Source organism: Rhodnius prolixus, unplaced genomic scaffold, assembly GCF_049639745.1.
Source record: "Rhodnius prolixus isolate KJV_2025 unplaced genomic scaffold, Rpr scaffold_5, whole genome shotgun sequence".
Classification (NCBI taxonomy): Eukaryota; Metazoa; Arthropoda; class Insecta; order Hemiptera; family Reduviidae; genus Rhodnius; species Rhodnius prolixus.
Genome location: NW_027411624.1, coordinates 9,992,172 through 10,010,000, shown reverse-complemented (window position 1 = coordinate 10,010,000; position 17,829 = coordinate 9,992,172). Strand labels below are relative to the sequence as shown.

The window sequence follows — 17,829 nt, the reverse complement described above, 5'->3', positions numbered from 1 at the left end:
CTCAGGGAACCTAAAAATATATTCCAGTAGAAACCTGAGATTGGAAAGTTGACATGAACACCATCAATACTTCCCCTTGTCTAGTAAGAGAAGGTGAAAAACTAGATTATTACTAATGAATTAATTAAACATTTTTTTAGGGCTGTAAGCCGCGTGGATAAGTCATTTGCTCAAGGATTGGCGCTGTTGCTCGTGAGTCTGTTCGCCTTTATACCAGGACCAGTATTATTTGGTGGAATAATTGGTAAATCACAGCTGAACTCTTTTTATTTTTACCAGTTTTACTCTAACAAATACTTAACAAAAATCTTAAATTTCAGATTCAACCTGTTTAATTTGGGACGATAATTGTGGCAAGAGAGGGAATTGTTGGTTTTATGATAAGACATCGTTTAGAATCACTATGAATACCTACGCTGCTTGTAAGTAATTTATAAGAAAGCTAGTTTTATAAATATGTTGCAAATGTTTAATGTATCAGCAAAGTGTAGTATTATCTGCAATGCAAGATAAAAATCCGTCGTAAATAAAATCATAGATATTATCCAGTACTGCGGACCTAACTACAATTTCAACAGTTCAGCTTGTCAGGCTGTTGCTAAATATAAGTAGTGCAAAAAAAGAGGGATACAATAAACATGCGTGCTACGACTACGGATTTTATCTTTGATTTAATCAAAGATTTCAGTCCAGGAAAGCGATTAGATCGTATACTGGATTTCAACGCAGGATACCGGGCTCGAATCCAGCTGCAGGCCCTTAAATTTTATTTTCCTAGGAGCTTTACACCTCACTACCCCTGTTGGACAGTGTTGTTTGAAACGAGATAACACTGTCCGTAGCCTGGCAGTGCAATAAAGAGGGCTCCGCGCACCAATTACCTGAGATGTTGAAAAAAAAAAAATAATAAAGGCTTTAAGATGGGTGTTGGTGTAGTGGTTATTGAAGCTTGGATTTATAAATGGGAGAGCCTCAGTTCGAACCCCGTTTGTAGGTAGGAATTCAGCTTGGGTCAGTTCAGTATCGTTCAATATTATGAGAGTTTGCCTCAGTTTCATTTTATTTCCATCAAAACATCTTTTCTCTGTGCATTGAAAAGAATTCGCACTGAGCATATAATCAGGGCAAAGCTTGTCGGAGAGGAATTTAAGAGCTTTCAGGTACATAAAAATGAAGAAAATATTTGACTGAAATAATATTAAAAAAGTTTCCTCGCTGATCCCTCCAGTCAAACTTCAACCGACTCTTTAAGTAAGCTTTTCTTTTTATTATACTGTTTTATTGCTTACATGTCTTTTGCCTTAAATAAAACTATAAAGATAACTTGCCACTTTTAAAAGGTTCAGAAAAATTTAATCTGTAAAAGTGTTACACCCAAAATTATTGGGCTGGGCCCACTATTGAGTGAGAGTTTAATTAATTGAGTGTGTTTGAAACACCTTATAAATTTCTAAGGGCACATTCTATACATTCCGAAACTTTTTTGATAATTATATCATCTTAATTTCAGGTTTAACATCTTTAGGCGTATTACTGGATGCCATAGTTTGTTATTTAGGTAAAGATCTCAAACTATACGATGAAGACGATGAAAAAGAATAGAGATTTTAATAAAATTAAGAGAATAAAGTGGATACCAACTTTTGTTGGATTTTACTTAAAAATATAAGTACCTGGAATTTTTCTTTGTATATTTAATGTATTTAACTTAATATTTTATAAATAAAAGTATTTTCTTAAAGTTTCTATTTTTAATTTTTGATTATTTTCGATAAAGTTAATACATATTACATTTTTTCCCCCTTATTAAGTGAAAGTATTGTAATTGTTTTAACTTCCTGAAATTTGTCAGAAAGACAATTTTTGGGGTCCTCTCATAAAAAAATTAGGGTAAAGCCTGTTGATCTTTGTGCTACTTATATGTTGTTTATGTGTGAGATTGATTAAACGTACAATGTCAAAAACCTTTTTGCAAATCACTAAAAATTAACAAAAAGTAAAATTAGAAATTATAACATCATTCATGCTTCTAATTTCCTTTGAATCTTTGTTTTTGAAGTTCTAATTCAGAATTGCAGCCAATTATTATGTATGTATAGTATATTCTAACTCTGTTTAGATTTCTAAGGAGAAAGCCAGAATAAAACGAAACTAAAGTTTAATAGATTTTATTATAAAAATAAAAAATTATACATAAAAATACATTTTCATTAACTATGTCAAAATATTTATAGAAAGATCAAAATATTGCAAATCAAAGTAAACTGATAAAAAAACCTGAAGATACAATTTTGATATCAGGGAAGCGAAATGGACTTGGAATCCAGTGCTGATGAAGAGGTGTGGTAGATTAGTTGAAATTATTAGTCAATCAGAAAGCAGCGAAGCAGGTCTTCATTTTGCATGGTTAGATATTTAATTCGTTTGGCTAAACGTAAAATGGTGGCAATCGAGCGTAATGAATTCTGACGAAACTTCTTTTTCACACCTAACATTTAGATCTAAGGTGAGCTTTACCTATATGCTGTACTAATAATAAAATTGCAATTTTACGTTCCTTTTATACAATTATTAAATTACACAATTTTTAAGATTGTTTATAGTTCGTTTATCTTTCGCGATAAATAATTACATATTTCGCAGTGCAAAAATTTCCGTGTTTTAAGCATAAATTCTCACGCCCCCTCGGATGAAATACAATTTTTCAATCCTAAATCATTTCACTCACAGAATTAAACAAAACCAATTTACTAAACCCTTAAACAAATGCTGAGTTTCAATAATTTGATTTTTTAATAAAATACTCATTAATATTTTGGATAACACACATTCACACTATGTTACCTCCCTAACTCAGTCAGGAAGTGTAGTAGTGATGGGCAGAACGAGTCCGTCTTTGGACTCGTTGGATTTGAATCAGTTCCAGGGTTGGAATCGATTCCAACAACTCGTTCACCGATTCCGGTCTCTGTACTTACCCTATGCATTAGTAAAAATGTCACGCAATTTATTAAAAAATATCATTAAATGTTAGCTTTCCCAGTTAATAACAAAACTATATTTCTTTAACACACATTGAGTACTATCCCTAATTTCCAATTGCACTGATAAATATAAAATTAACAACGTAACACAAAAATTAACATAAAAATAGACTAGTCAATTATAAAAATTAAAGCAATGCTGTTTAGTCATTATCTAGCTTGACCACTGGAAGGCTGGAGTTAACGTGCTTCAAGAGGATCCAAGGTAGAGAAACGGAAATGGGTAGGAAATTATTCCCATAAAAAAAATTCTAACCCTTCAAGCAAAATGATAATTACTCATAAATAAAGAAATATTTATTTACTAGGACTTGTATATCAAGCTTTAAAAATATTATCTTATTATCTTACGAAAAGAAAAAGCTGTGTGCTTAATCTTTAACATAGCGCTGGACACTCTTATTCTTATCTTCATTGGGTAAGTTTAACCGTGTACATGACCGTGAGACAGTCAAAGTAACACTGAGCCAAAATTTAGTATTACCTGATTGGTTTACTTACTGCAGTATCCCTCCCACTCTATCACCAATTTCACAAACATTCATCGATTGGAAATAATTTTTAGTTAAATATTCCTTTTATTTGAATACAAAAAACATTATAACGCTTTCTTAAGATGATTTTAATTTTTAAAATTTGTTTTTGTCCATTACTCTTATATAATACGAAGAATTTCAAATAAAATATAATATACAAACACAATGATCTAGTATGCAGGTGGAGTCAGTCCTCGTTACCATAGCAATGGAACCGTTAAACAACTCCGGTTCCAGCTCCAGCAATTTCTATTGGCTAGATTCAGTGAACGAAAAAATGGAACGAGTCCGGTTTCAAAAGGATTTAAATCACTCCGGATTCGACTCCACCAACTCCAGTGGATTTAACCAATGAAAATGCTAGAGCTGGGCCGGAGTCGTTTAACGGTTCCGTTGTCATGGTAACTACGACTGACTCCACCTGAACACTAGATCATTCTGTGTTTGTATATTATATTTTATTTGAAATTCTTCGTATTTTATAAGAGTAATGGACAAAAACAAATTTTAAAAATTCAAATCATCTTAAGAAAGCGTTATAATGTTTTTTGTATTCCAATGAAACGAATATTTAACTAAAAAATATTTTCAATCGATGAATGTTTGTGAAATAGGTGATAGAGTGGGAGGGATACTACACTAAGTAAACCAGTTAGGTAATACTAAATTTTGGCCCAGTTTTACTTTGACCGTCTAGCTGACATGTACACGTTCAAGCTTACGCCAATGAAGATGAGAGTAAGAGTGTCCAGCGCTAAGTTTAAGATTAAGCACACAGCTTTTTCTTTTTGTAAAACAATAAGATAATATTTTAAAAGCTTGATATTCAATTCTTAGTTAATAAATATTATGAGTAATTATAATTTTGAAGGGTTAGAATTTTTATGGAATAATTTCCTACCCATTTCCGTTTCTCTACCTTGAATACTCTTGAAGTAAGTTAACTCCAGTCTTCTAGTGGTCAAGCTAGATAATGACAAAACTGCATTGCTTTAATTTATATTTGACTAGCCTATTTTTGTGTTAATATTTGTATTACGTTGTTAATTTTATATTTATCAGAGCAATTGGAAATTAGGGATAGTACTCAATGTGTGTTAAAGAAATATAGTTTTGTTATTAACTGGGAAAGCTAACATTTAATGATATAATAATATAATAAATTGCGTGACATTTGTTCTTATGTTTAATCGTTCCAAACCTTCTGCTGCCTCATTTTCATTTTTATTTGCCTAAATTTTTTGGGGCGGGGCGGAATCACTTTTTTTAAAAATAGGGATTTGAATCAACTCGTTCCACCATCGGACTCGTTCCAATGGAACGAGTCCGCTCAAATAGCCCATCACTAAAGTGTAGTGCGAGTCGGAATTACAGGTGAAGTGAAGTCGAAATATATACCTAAATGTTTAATCTACTTCTGAGATGGATAAAAGTCCTAAACCGGTCACGAACGTAGTAAAAATGCTACCTATTACAGGTAAAATCGAAGATATCGATCACTGCGGACCTAAATACATTTTCATGAGACTAGTAAATTCTTAAGCCTACACGAAGTAAAAAAGTAATTAAAATTGTTGGTAATAATACTGACGAAGTAAGACACATAGAATTTAATAAAATAAGACGGACATCCAATATGAAAATTATGAAGCCTTACAAGAAACATACAATCTGGACTGAAGTCAAGGGAATCTTCCCTACCTCTTGGCCTATGGAAATGTTCTTCTGATAGTATAACATTTCTTAATACGATCAATGTTCACAACATAATGTAAAACTCATTTTCTGATACTTAATCATTTTCTTTAATTCAAAAGAAATAATATTTAAATTTTATTGGAACGAAGATTAAATTTTATTTAATATCCAATAATATTAATATGTTTCTTTAAATTTCATAAAAAAGTTTTAATTTCATTCAAAAAAGTTATTATTTGAAACGTACATATAAAATTTATTGTTATTTATTGGACGAATTAACAATTGACAATAACATCAAATGTATTAATATAGATATATTTCTGTTTATTGATTAAAAAATATCAGGGTTTTGAATTTATCTTTGAATCACGCATATTTATTGTATCCCTGATCGGTTTCATACTTTTATCCATTATTAGAAGCAGATTAATCGGATTGGTGAAGAGCAATGGTATGCAAACAATTTAACAGTGCGACCCGACATGGGTCATTGAAGTAACATGCTGGCCTAAAATTAAAATAATCAATAATCTAGTTCTAATTGCTCAAAAACTAGGACAAGGTAATATTAAAAATCAGGAAAAGTTATTTATTTTTTTACAAAACAATTCATTATAACATTCTCTTTATTCATTGTAACATTCATTATCTTTGTGTAATTGATCCTGAGTTTGATATGGTGCTTTGCTTAAGTTAGTTCTGTTTTATTGTATACTTTTACCTGTGTATGTTCTTTGCTTGTGTCTTATGGCCAATGTAGCTACCGTCACAAGTTTGTAAATACCGCTCTATGTCATAACAGTTATTAGTTTCGGTATGTGCACATACGCTGTTTCCAAGTTTGGTATTGGTCCTATACGCGATTTTGAGGTCTCGTTTTCTCTATAAGGTTCTGTGGTTTTTATATCTCGATTCCACTGTAAGTAAAAGTGGCAAATAGGTTATATGGGAAATTATTTTGTCTTAGTTTGGTAATTATTGCTTCTACTCAGTAATTTTTTGTTTCTTCTTCTTCTTCTTTCTTGGCCTTATGATGATTTCACACTGGCCATCATGCAGAAGTTTATAATTTATTCATAATGTTTTCATTATAAATAAAACCGTTTTGGCTATTGTTATTTATAGTAAAGGGACTTGAGGTTTGTGAACTTATGGGGGGGTGCTCTCAGGGGGTAGGTGTTGGATTCATGGATACTTATTATTGTGCTTCATTGTTAGGTATGTGATTAAAGGGACTGTTTTGATTGCTGTCTAGATTGCCGTTGGGATTGTGTCGTGAGATCGTTCTTAACCTCTGGGTGTCTCTTTTTATTGATGAAGTTTGAGTTAACGTTGTTTGAATGAGTTAATATTACCGTAGAGTTAAGATTATTATCTTTTATTTTCAGTCTTCAGTTATTTGCTGTGCGTAGTACCTAAATGTCTGTGTCTTCAGTTTTTAAGCAAATTTTGGATATCAGCCGCCAAGTGCCATGCATGTTGTTGTTTATTATGTAGGAGTAATGTTACTATTATCATTAGATGTTTAATGTAGTTATTGTTTTTCGAGAGTGTATTTAAGATCTTTGTTTTAAGAAGTTGTGACTGCCCAAACACAAACGTATTGTATGCCAGCATGTTGCATATCTTTTGTTGTTATAGCTTTCTATTCTTGCATTTGTTATATTATTTTATATTTGTTATTATTCATCATTATTTCATTAAATAATAATTATTTCCTAGTACAAAATAAGTATAGTTCTGTTTCTATTAAATTTGCACCCACCCTCCCACCATTATAGAATACTGCACAATAAAAATTAAACACATTATAAATGCACTGAACGTTCAGAACTCTGCAATAAATACTAGGTTTCATTAATTTTTATTTCATTATTTTTATAAGTTTCTGTACAATTATATAACTATTGAATGGCACACATAACCACCATATAACCTTCCTCAGTTAGTCAGTAAGTACAGTGCGAGGTGGGAACGTCATTGGAGTAGATTAACTTTCATCGAAGTTATTGATCAACCTCAATAAATTTGTTAAGATGCTTGGAAAGTCGGAAACTGGATAAAGAGATTAAATGAACCTAAAAGTAGAATTAGTTTAACAGAAAAATGTTGATTTCTAGATTGTCAATTGGTGTGAATTAAGTGGAAACAATCGATGGATTATTCCTTCATTTTTACCCATACAGAGTTTTCATCCATTGGCTTTTCCAACACTGACAAGTAGTCGTGCAGAGCGTTCATTGGAAAACTACCCGTATGGGATCTTCTTTATATCAAACAGCAAATGTTGGTTGATTCTCTTCCATTCTATTCTGAAGAATGAAGGTGTCAAAGAAATCTACCTACCACTTCTTCAGGTAATCTTATCCATTATTTAGTACGTTCTAAGTATTACGTTATAAATTAAACCTTTTTTAGGTGGTTATTATGGTTAGTCAAAGAAATCTACCTACCACTTCAGATAATCTTATCCATTATTTAGTACGTTCAAAGTATTATGTTATAAACTAAACCGTTTTTAGATGGTTATTTTTTCCATCTGAATCGTAATAATGGTATGAGAAAGGTTGTCGTTTAATTGAAATATCATAGTTAAACATAGTGTGAATACTATACCATTTTTCATCTAATGAAACTCTTATTCAGCAATTTCAACTTTTTTTCAATAATAAGAATTTTTTCTTTATTGTATTGTAATTTACATATTGTTAATTTGAATTTCATGAAAAAAGTTTTTACTTTATATAAAAACCGTAATATTTAAAGTATATTTTTGTTGACATATAAACCTAATTATTTTTATTGGTAAAAAAAATAATAAATTCTTTAAACTTCGTATATTAATGTTGTCAATTTGTAGGTTTATTTCGACCAAGTTCATTATTTTGTCACAGAATTATGTGTAATTAGTCGTAACTTCGTGTGACAATAGTAGGTAAACATTTTTTTAAAGTTATTAAACTATATTTTAAAAAATTAAGACCAAAATTTCAAAATATCTTTTTGAAAAAAAGTTAAACGGAAAAACTCTTAAGTTTTAAATATGGTATTAATATCGTGTGAATAAAATTCGAATAATTCCTACTTAGGATTAATATAGTATTTTCGTTCATGCAGTGCTAACATCTATGGGCGGCTTTTTGACAACTAGCAGCCCCGTTAAGCTCACCTCTTACCTGAGATGAATTTGTAAGGGTTCTTCTACCCTTCCAGCATCCAGGACATGATTGTGAAGCGATTCGTATCCATTGTACTTTCGACAATAAACTAAACAAAGGACTCCATCTTTGGCACTGATCTTCAGGTAGTCTTATTTATTATTTATTATGTTCTGAGTGATGCAACATAAAACTTTTTTCATATAAATTATTATTATTTTTTTTTTATCTGAAAAATGAAAATTAATTTCCACATGGCTTGTGGAAATGTTCTTCAGGTAATATTCGTACGTACTAATTATTATATCATTAAGTATTTTTTTATGATAATTATCGGCATAAGTAATGTTTCCACTTTCAAACGAGAAAAGTTGATGTTTAATATAAATATTCAACGATTAACGTGTGAATGCATGCATTTTCAATCAAGTGAAACTCTTATTCAGCCAGTTTAAACTTCTTTTCAACAATAATAATTCTTACGACCATTAATATGAAGTTATTCGCATCCAGGTAAGTCTTATCTTATTATTTATTATGTGTTATTCTAACGTGCAATTCTAACTTTTTTGTTAACTTGAATTTCATGGAAAAAGCTATTTTATTTAAGAAGTTTAATATTCCAAGAATTTAAACATTGTATTTTTCTTTAGACAAATAAACCTAGTTGACAATAAAATAAAGTAAATTTGAAGATTTAATTCGATTTTATTGGTATAAAAGAAGTAAACTCTTAAAACTTTGTTTATTAAAACATGTGAACTCTAGGTTTATTTCGTCCTAGTTCATTTATTTAGTATGTGTAATTAGTCGTACCAGAAGGTACTAGAAGAATCTGGTAATAGGCACATATTGAATGTTATAAAATTTTATTTTAAGAAATTGAAGAGAATATTTCTCAAATATTTTTTTGAAAAAAAAGGTTTAGTTTAGATTCTACGTTTTGAATGAAGTATTAATGTAGTGTAAATCAAATTCGTATTACTCCTACTTATGTTTGATGTAATATTTTTTCCAGTTCATGCAGTGCTAACATCGATGGGCTTTTTGTCAACTTGCAGTCCTAAGCTTCTACCTGAGATGAATTTTTAAGGGTCCTTCTATACCTCCAGCAGCACGACCATTAATGTGAGGTTATTCGCAGGTAAGTTTTATCTTATTATTTATTATGTTCAGCGTGTTATAACAAGAACTAAAACTTTTTTTCAGACACATATTTTGTTTTGTACTTGAAAGAAGTTTTAATTTTTGTTGATTGTAGGTAACAGTAATTTAATCGAAAAATTCAACATCAAAGATGTATGTGAACTCTACATCATTTTCCAATAAGAGAACTATTTTTAGTCGAGCTTATAATTTTTTAATTCATTTTATAAAAAATAATGTTAGTAGATTATGTTATATTTTTCAATCAAATTAATGTTATTGATATGGAAGATTTAGGTTAAAAAAAAATCAATTCTTTAGTTTAAAAGCCTTCTTTATTTAATTTTTATAATATACATAAATTGTTATACATGTTTTTCTTAATGCTAGGTAAAACTCCTTACATTTTAATTACAATAAATAATGATATTCAGAATCAATCCTGGTGAGAGATAAATCAATTCTTTAGGTTAACAGTCTTCTTTATTTAATTTTTATAATATACATAAATTGTTATACATGTTTTTCTTAATGCTCTAACATAAACTCTGTAACATGTTAATTATTTTAATTACAATACGTAAGGTTGATTTTCAGATTAAATTCTGGTGATACCATAGTGATATCTGCAAAACTAGCCAAGTGAAAGGTCGTAAAACATCAATTCTTAATAGAAAGCTACCAAAAAAAAAGTAAGTAGTTATTACATGTACTATGCATGTTTTTTCACAAAGTAATATAAGAATTTTCACTTAAAATTGCATGTTATAAAACGAATAATTTGGATGCTTAAAAAATACTAAAAAAGAATTATTTTGGGAAGTAAATTTCATTATCGTTGAATAAAAAGATTTAGGTTTTTTAAATAAAAAGTTTTAAATGAGCTATCAATTCTTTATTTAATCTTTATAATAGACATATTGTTATACATGATTTTCTCTAGTTTCTTAATGCTAGGTAAAACTCCTTTCATTTTAATTACAATAAATAATGATATTCAGAATCAATCCTGGTGAGAGATAAATCAATTCTTTAGGTTAACAGCCTTCTTTATTTAAATTACAATAAATATAGACATCAATTGTTGTACACGTTTTTCTTAATGCTAGGTGAAACTAAGACATTATAATTATTTATATTACAATAAATGGTTATTTTCAGAATCAATCCTGGTGAGAGTACTGCCTGCAAAACATCAATACAATGTGAATATTCCAACAAACATTGGTGAGGAATCTGTAAAAAAAAAGGCAAGTAATTATTGTACGTAATATGCATGTTTATTGGAGAACTACCTCTATGGGCCCTTCTTTACATTCAGCAGCTAGTTAGGAAATGTTGGGTGATTCTCATCAATTCTATTTTGGATAATAAAGAAGTAAATGAAATCTACCTACCACTTGGGCTGTGGAAATGTTCTTCAGGTAATCTTATCCATTATTTAGTACGTTCAAATTATTACATTATAAACAATAACTTTTTTTATGATAATTAATCTTTCCCTTTGAATCTGAATGAGTGACTTTCATAGAAGAAAAGTTCAAGTTTAATATAAATATTTGACGTTAAACTTATATGAATGCAACAGCATTTTTAATCAAATGAAACTGTTTAAACTTCTTTTCTATAATAATTATTCACACGTGTTTTGTTAAATTAAATTCTATATTTTATTTAAATAAAAATGTTATTTTATTTAAAAATTGTGATATTTGAAGAATTTAAAATTTTTATTTCTTTGAACCCAATTGACAATAAAATAAAGAATTTTTGAAGATTTAATTCGATTATTTTAGTTTAAAAAAAAACGTGTTGAACATGTCAACAATTTAAACAAGTTTGTTTGGACCAAGTACATTTATTTTGTGGTAGAATTATGTGCAATGATCCGTACTTTTATTTTAAAAAACAAGAGCAAAATTTCGGAATATTTTTTTTAAAAAAGGTTTAGATTAACAGATAAGTTCTACGTTTTAAATATTGTATTAATATAGTGTGAATCAAATTCGTATTACTGCTTAGGTTTAATATAGTATCTTTTCTTCATGTAGTGAATGCTAACATCCAGGGCTTTTTATCAACTTGCAGCTCCGTTAAGCCCAGTATTTACCTGAGATGAATTCCTAAGGATCCTTCTATAGTTTCAGCAGCACTTTCATAAATACGAAGTGATTAGCGTCAACTTTATTTCTGAAAATAAACTAAATTGGGGACTCTGTCTTTGGAACTGTTCTTCAGGTAATTTTTTAGTTATTATGTTCCGAGTAATACAACGTAAACTAAACTTTTTCTTTTGTATCAGAAAAAGTACTGCTACTAAGCATGAAAAATTCAACATGAAACATGCATGGCTATTCTGTATTCATTTCCAATCACACAGAATTAATACTGTTATTCTAGCTTGTAATTTTAATTCATTTTCATCAAAATAGCATTAGTAGGTTATCTTTTTTCAATCATATTAATTTTATTCATAAGGAGTGTGTTTTTTGGAAATAAATTCATTATCATTGAATGAAAAGATGTAGGTTTCTTAAATAAAAAGATTTAAGTGAGCTATCAATTCTTTATTTAATCTTTATAATATACATAAATAGTTACAGATGTTTTTATCTAGCTTTTTAATACTAGCTGAAACTCCTTAAAACATTTTAATTACAATAATAAATGATTTTCAGAATCAATACTGGTGATTCCAGAGTACTGCCTCCAAAACTAGTCATCAATGGAAGCCCAAGTGAAAAAGACGTAAAAACATCGATCCAATGTGATTCCAACATCAATTGGTAAGGAATCTATAAAAAAAAAAAGTAAGTAGTTATTGTACGTAATATGTATGATGTTATCAAAATTAAAAATTGCATGTTAAAAAAAAAATTAATAAAAGTCTATAAAAAAATTATTTAATTTATTTTTCCATTAAATCTGTTAATTAATATAAAAAAGTAAAAATAAAACGTAAAAAATGAATAATATTTTATTAATATTCTAAAGTGATGAAGAAAATGCGAAAAAATAAAAAGGATAACCTAAAAGGAAGGTTACAAAGTCTAGAGAGTGGTAGAAGTAAAAAAGAAAACCTAGACAGAAGGTTAAAAATGGCTGGCAGAGTCGTAAGAGTGTGCAAGAGCAACAGTCAGCTGGAGCGATCTAGGAGGCTACCGAACAGGTGAGTTTACTGCCGCCATCTTGCTCTGGGAGGCTATATAACTAAGTTCGTTGGAAGGGCGGGGCAGGGTGGGGAGAACCGTCGAAGCGACAACATCTCCCCCACTTCATGATTCTTTGAGAGAGAGGTGATGAATGTCAGACTAGACTAGATAGATATGTTTGGGAGCGACAGAGCGATATACCCCCCTGCATTACTCAAGTCGTACTGACGAGAATTACCTGTGTCGCCGTATATATAGGGAAGGTTACAGCACTGCTACCTGGTGGCTATTTCTGGAACTATTTTCTCACCTGTCTGATAGGTGGCGCCCTCTGGCGGATTGTTTTGGAACTAATTTTTAACTTTTTTCGTTTACCTTAATTTCTTTATTATTTTAAGTTTTTCTGTTAGTTTTAAACGGTTTTTTATCACTTCTTTTTGTATTTTATTAATTTATATGTATAATATGAAGTGTAAAAACAAAATAGGCATGCAATTAAATTTTTTTTTACTAAAGGTTTCTATTTATTCTCCTACTAAATACTTTTTATTTTCACTTTAAGTCAAAAAATCATTTAATAAGATTATGATACAAACATGCAAATTACCTTTATCTAAATAATACATTTTTTAGTGATTGATTAAAACTGTCCGGTAGGACAGTTGTATAAGGGTTCATAACAAAAGTTGTTTGTACTTACTCTTTTGATCGATGTTTCCTCAACGTCTTTTTCATTTCCACTTGTTGATGGACTGTTTTGCAGTTATTGGCTCACAGTATTGGCTGTTTTCAATCTGAAAATCATTAATCAATGAAATGAACAGTTTATAGAGATAATCTTAAATTTAAAAGCATTCTATTCAATGATACTGGAAATTAAAACTCAACCACTTTTTTAAGATTAATTTGGAATATAAGAAATTAATAACCGTCGAAGCGACATCTCTCGACATTATGATTCTTTGGGAGAGTGGTGAAAGATGTTAGACTAGACTAAATAACATATGTTCGGAGCGACAGAGCAATCTTTCCTCCGGCATTACACAAGTCGTACTGACGAAAATTCGTTCTGCAGCCGTATATATAGAGGGAGGTCACAGCACTGCTAACTGGTGGTTATTTTAGGAACTACTTTTTAACAGGCCTTATAGGTGACGCCCTCTGGCGGATTTTTTTTTAACTAATTCTTAATTTTTCTTTTTTATTAATTTTATACTTTTTTTGCACTTTATTAATTTATATATATATTTCTTATAATGGAATATGTAATAAATAGACATGCAAATAAATAGCTTTTTTTTTTTAAATAATTGTTTTTCTTTTTTCTCCTACCTAATACTTTTTTATATATAAAAGTAAAAAATTCATATGAATTATAAGACTGCAACATAAACATGCATATTACGCATTATAACTAAATAATACTTTTTTTAATCTTTGATTTAGTTTTACAAAAACGTTATTTATTCTGACTGAAGAGAAAAGATAATTTATCAAAAAAATACGTTTAGTTTATGTTGCAATACTTAGAAAATACAAAATAATAGATAAGACTACCTGAAAAACCAATGCCAAAAAAGCCGAGAGGTAAGTAGATTTCTTGATACTTTTATTCTCCAGAATAGACTTAATGAGAATCACCTGATATTATCGGTTGCTGGATATGAAGCAGAGCCCATAGAGATTGTCATTTCCAGATGAAAGCTGAGCATTTCTAGGCTGCAACTTGGCATTGTTAGGAAGCAATGGGTAAAAACAGAAGATCATCATTATTCAATTAAATTGTGTTTACAAAAGTTAATCTTGAATAGAACAGCGTTCTATTCAATCAAATTACAAAGAAAACTCAGCCGTATTTAAAGATAAATTTCTTTTTTTAATCTTAAAAGAATGAAAGAAATAAATTAAAAAAATTGAAAATAAAGATTTAAGCTTAAATGATTTAAACATGTCAGTCTTTCAGAACGAGCTAATACTCGTATATAATCTTATAACTAATAATAAGATTGTTTAAAATTTGTAGTTCAATGTTTTAACAGTTGCTTACCTGCAAGAAGTCTTGAAGCGCTATAAACACACAAAAACTTCAGGTTTTCTCTTACTCCCATAAAAGTTATTACATAATGCAGAAGACAATCTGATTTCTAAGGAATTGAACATTTTCATTGGCCTGGTTTTACAGCAGCAGCAACTTGAAAACTGGCAATCATACATAAAAAATCAACTCAACAAAAACTTAAAATTTTTAAACTTAAGCATAAGGGTTGACTAAACAATAAATATCGTATTATGAAGTAACCTACCGGAGTTTGAATCAAATTTTGAAGGGAGGTTATTTAGTATAATTATTAAGTTGACCAAAGTACATGCCCATGCTACCTAGTGACAAATGCTGAAACTAATTCTAATAAAATACATCTTACTAGTATAACCAGTTGCCGCTAGAAAGCATTAGCGTGTTCTTACAGCTTTTACTTGTTAGTCCATGACAAATATTTTTTATTTTGTTATCAAGACCAATAAAGTTGGGTATTTTCTTTATTTTAGGTACATGCCTTAAATTTTAGATCATTTTATCATCTAAATTGTGCAAATTTCTTATTAATCATTCCACTCTCTTCAGAAGTTATATACAAAGTGTCCCGTGGAAAAGGTGACTGATATAAAAAAAAAAACAGGATTATATTTATTCTTAATTTATAATCAGTTTTATTCATAATACACTCATTCTGGGTCAATGTCGATATATTGCAGCGATGTAGAATGTTTTAAAGGTCTCTGTAAAGTAATTTCTAGGAGTGCTGTCCAAAATGGTCGTTGAAGCCTTCTGGATATCCAAAATTGAATCATAACTCCTTCCTTCCATCGTCTGTTTCAACTTTGGAAATAGCCAGTTGTTGCACGGTGTAAATCAAGTGTATATGAGGGGTAATGGTTTTTTTCTGGAAGGAAAACACGTATAATCTTACTCTTATGAGCCGGTGCCGATAGTCGGGACGAACTCACCAAATCTTAGCCTATAAACGGTGCAAAACCCCTATGTAATAATCTGCAGTTACAGTTTAACCACTTACATATGGCGCCCAAAGCATGGTCTTAAATTTTAATCATTTTTTTCATTTAAATTGTGCAAATTTCAAAATAATCCTTTTACTTCACTAGCTATATTTAAAAAATCAACAAGTATTTAGAACAATAATTTTGGTGTAACAAGGGAGAAAAATTATTTATAAATATCCATAATATTTAACCATATTTCTTTAATTTAGTAACCAAACTAAAAAGAAAGGAATCAATAAAAACTTACGATTTTGTTAACTAGTTGCAGATATGGAGGTTAAGGTTGTCTACCAATGCAATGTTGCTTCCCAACTATACATTAGGACTTCAAACTATAGCATTTACTTGATGATAAAATCCATTGAAGGTATTAACAGACTGTTAGAAGTAGGGTATAGTGGAAAGGTGGGCTGGGATATGACGAATTATGTAGTCTAAAACCAATAGTCAATATAAAATGTTTAATGAATTTTAACAGAAAGAAAACTAAAAATAAATTATTTAGTGTAACCTAAAAGATCGATGAAAAGCTTATACAATCTGTAAGATATAACATTCATAACTTACCTAAACTGATTGATTAATTGATTACAACTGGAAGTAACAAGGTACCTTTAGAAGGATGTTGAAATAGGTAAGGGAGGATAGACCTTTCCCGAGGACCTTATTCTTAAAAACGAACACTGGATTGACCAGAAGTACCTGTAAAACAAACAAACAAAACTTAATTATTCACGTAAACAATTTAATTTTAATCCAGCGTACATATTTGTGAGAAAAGGCACAACACTGAGCTGTACGAGGGGGTACCCAAAAATAACCGGAATTGCGTTGCCGCGCATGGAGCTTATGTAGTACGCATTTCTGCCGCTAGACGTGTATAGCGCAATTCCTTGCCAGTTCAGTCCTGCCTGTGTTGTCTGCCTGGCTTGTTCTGTTCATCTGCAGTGATTGTTTTTACCAGCGCTGTTTTGTTCTTTTTTCGTTTTTTATGATGGTAAGTTTAAGTGAACAACGTGCAGCTCTGAAATTTTGTTTTCTACTCGGCAAAAATGCTGCTGAAAGTGTTTTAATGTTGAAAACAGCTTACAAAGATGACGCTATGGGAAAAACTCAAGTATACGAGTGGTTTACTCGGTTTAAAAATGGCGACATGTCGATTGATGACAAACCTCGTTCTGGACGTCCATCAACTGCCCGAATCGACGAAAATGTTGAAAAAATTCGAGAGCTGGTGTTCACAGACCGTCGACAGACAATTGATCAACTGTCAGAGAGTAGTGGGTTATCTTGGAGCTCGGTTCAGCGAATTTTAACGGAAGATTTGGGGATGAAAAGGGTTGCTGCCAAGTTTGTTCCTCGAGTTCTGACTGACAATCAAAAAGAACATCGAGTTGAAACATGTCGTGCTTTGAAACAACAGCTTGAAACTGATCCAGACTTTCTGTCAAAGGTCATTACTGGTGATGAGTCATGGTGCTATGGTTATGACCCAGAAACAAAGCAACAGTCGAGCCAATGGAAGACGTCATCTTCACCCCGACCAAAAAAATGTCGTCAAGTCAAGTCAAACATCAAAACAATGCTGATTTGCTTTTTTGATGCCAAAGGCGTAGTCCATTCAGAGTTTGTCCCCCCAGGTCAGACCGTCAATCAAACCTTGTATTTGGAAGTTTTGAAAAGATTGCGCAATAGTGTTCGCCAAAAAAGACCCAATTTGTGGCAAACAGGAGACTGGTTCTTCCACCACGACAATGCACCTGCACACACAGCCATCTCTGTTACACAGTTTTTGGCTAAAAATGGCATGTTTCCGCTGCCCCACGCACCTTACTCGCCTGACCTGGCTCCGTGCGACTTTTTCTTATTTCCACGCATGAAAAAGGGCATGAAAGGTCACCGATTTGACAACATTGAAGAGGTCAAGAAAAAAACGAAGAAGGAGCTGTCAGCCATTTCTAAAGATGACCACAAAAAATGTTTCGAACAGTGGAAGCACCGGTGGGACAAATGTATTAGTTGTAATGGAGAG

General features: G+C 30.7%; 1 protein-coding gene and 1 long non-coding RNA gene across 13 annotated transcripts in view; both read left to right on the top strand.

Moving 5' to 3' along the window:
• Oatp33Ea (Organic anion transporting polypeptide 33Ea) overlaps positions 1–1,744 on the top strand; it is a 27,861-nt gene extending 26,117 nt beyond the window's left edge. For all 3 annotated transcript variants that reach the window (XM_074135963.1, XM_074135962.1, XM_074135964.1), the window contains exons 11-13: positions 141–244; positions 321–422; positions 1,511–1,744. In XM_074135963.1, the coding sequence (XP_073992064.1) occupies positions 141–244; positions 321–422; positions 1,511–1,602 (298 nt within the window). In that variant the 3' untranslated portion in view covers positions 1,603–1,744. The remainder of the gene's footprint in view (positions 1–140; positions 245–320; positions 423–1,510) is intronic.
• A 3,190-nt stretch (positions 1,745–4,934) lies between these two features.
• Positions 4,935–14,047, top strand: LOC141458236 (uncharacterized). Of its 10 annotated transcripts, XR_012460823.1 has the most exons (8): positions 4,935–5,057; positions 5,701–5,843; positions 7,402–7,638; positions 8,399–9,583; positions 10,183–10,277; positions 10,747–11,009; positions 11,637–11,823; positions 12,264–14,047. It is a non-coding gene; the product is annotated as an uncharacterized lncRNA (long non-coding RNA). The 10 variants fall into 10 exon arrangements; XR_012460828.1 differs by lacking the exons at positions 4,935–5,057; positions 5,701–5,843 and having other exon boundaries at positions 7,211–7,638; positions 10,747–10,835; positions 10,910–11,009; XR_012460826.1 differs by lacking the exons at positions 4,935–5,057; positions 5,701–5,843 and having other exon boundaries at positions 7,211–7,638; positions 10,747–10,835; positions 10,907–11,009.
• The last annotated feature ends 3,782 nt before the right edge of the window (positions 14,048–17,829 follow it).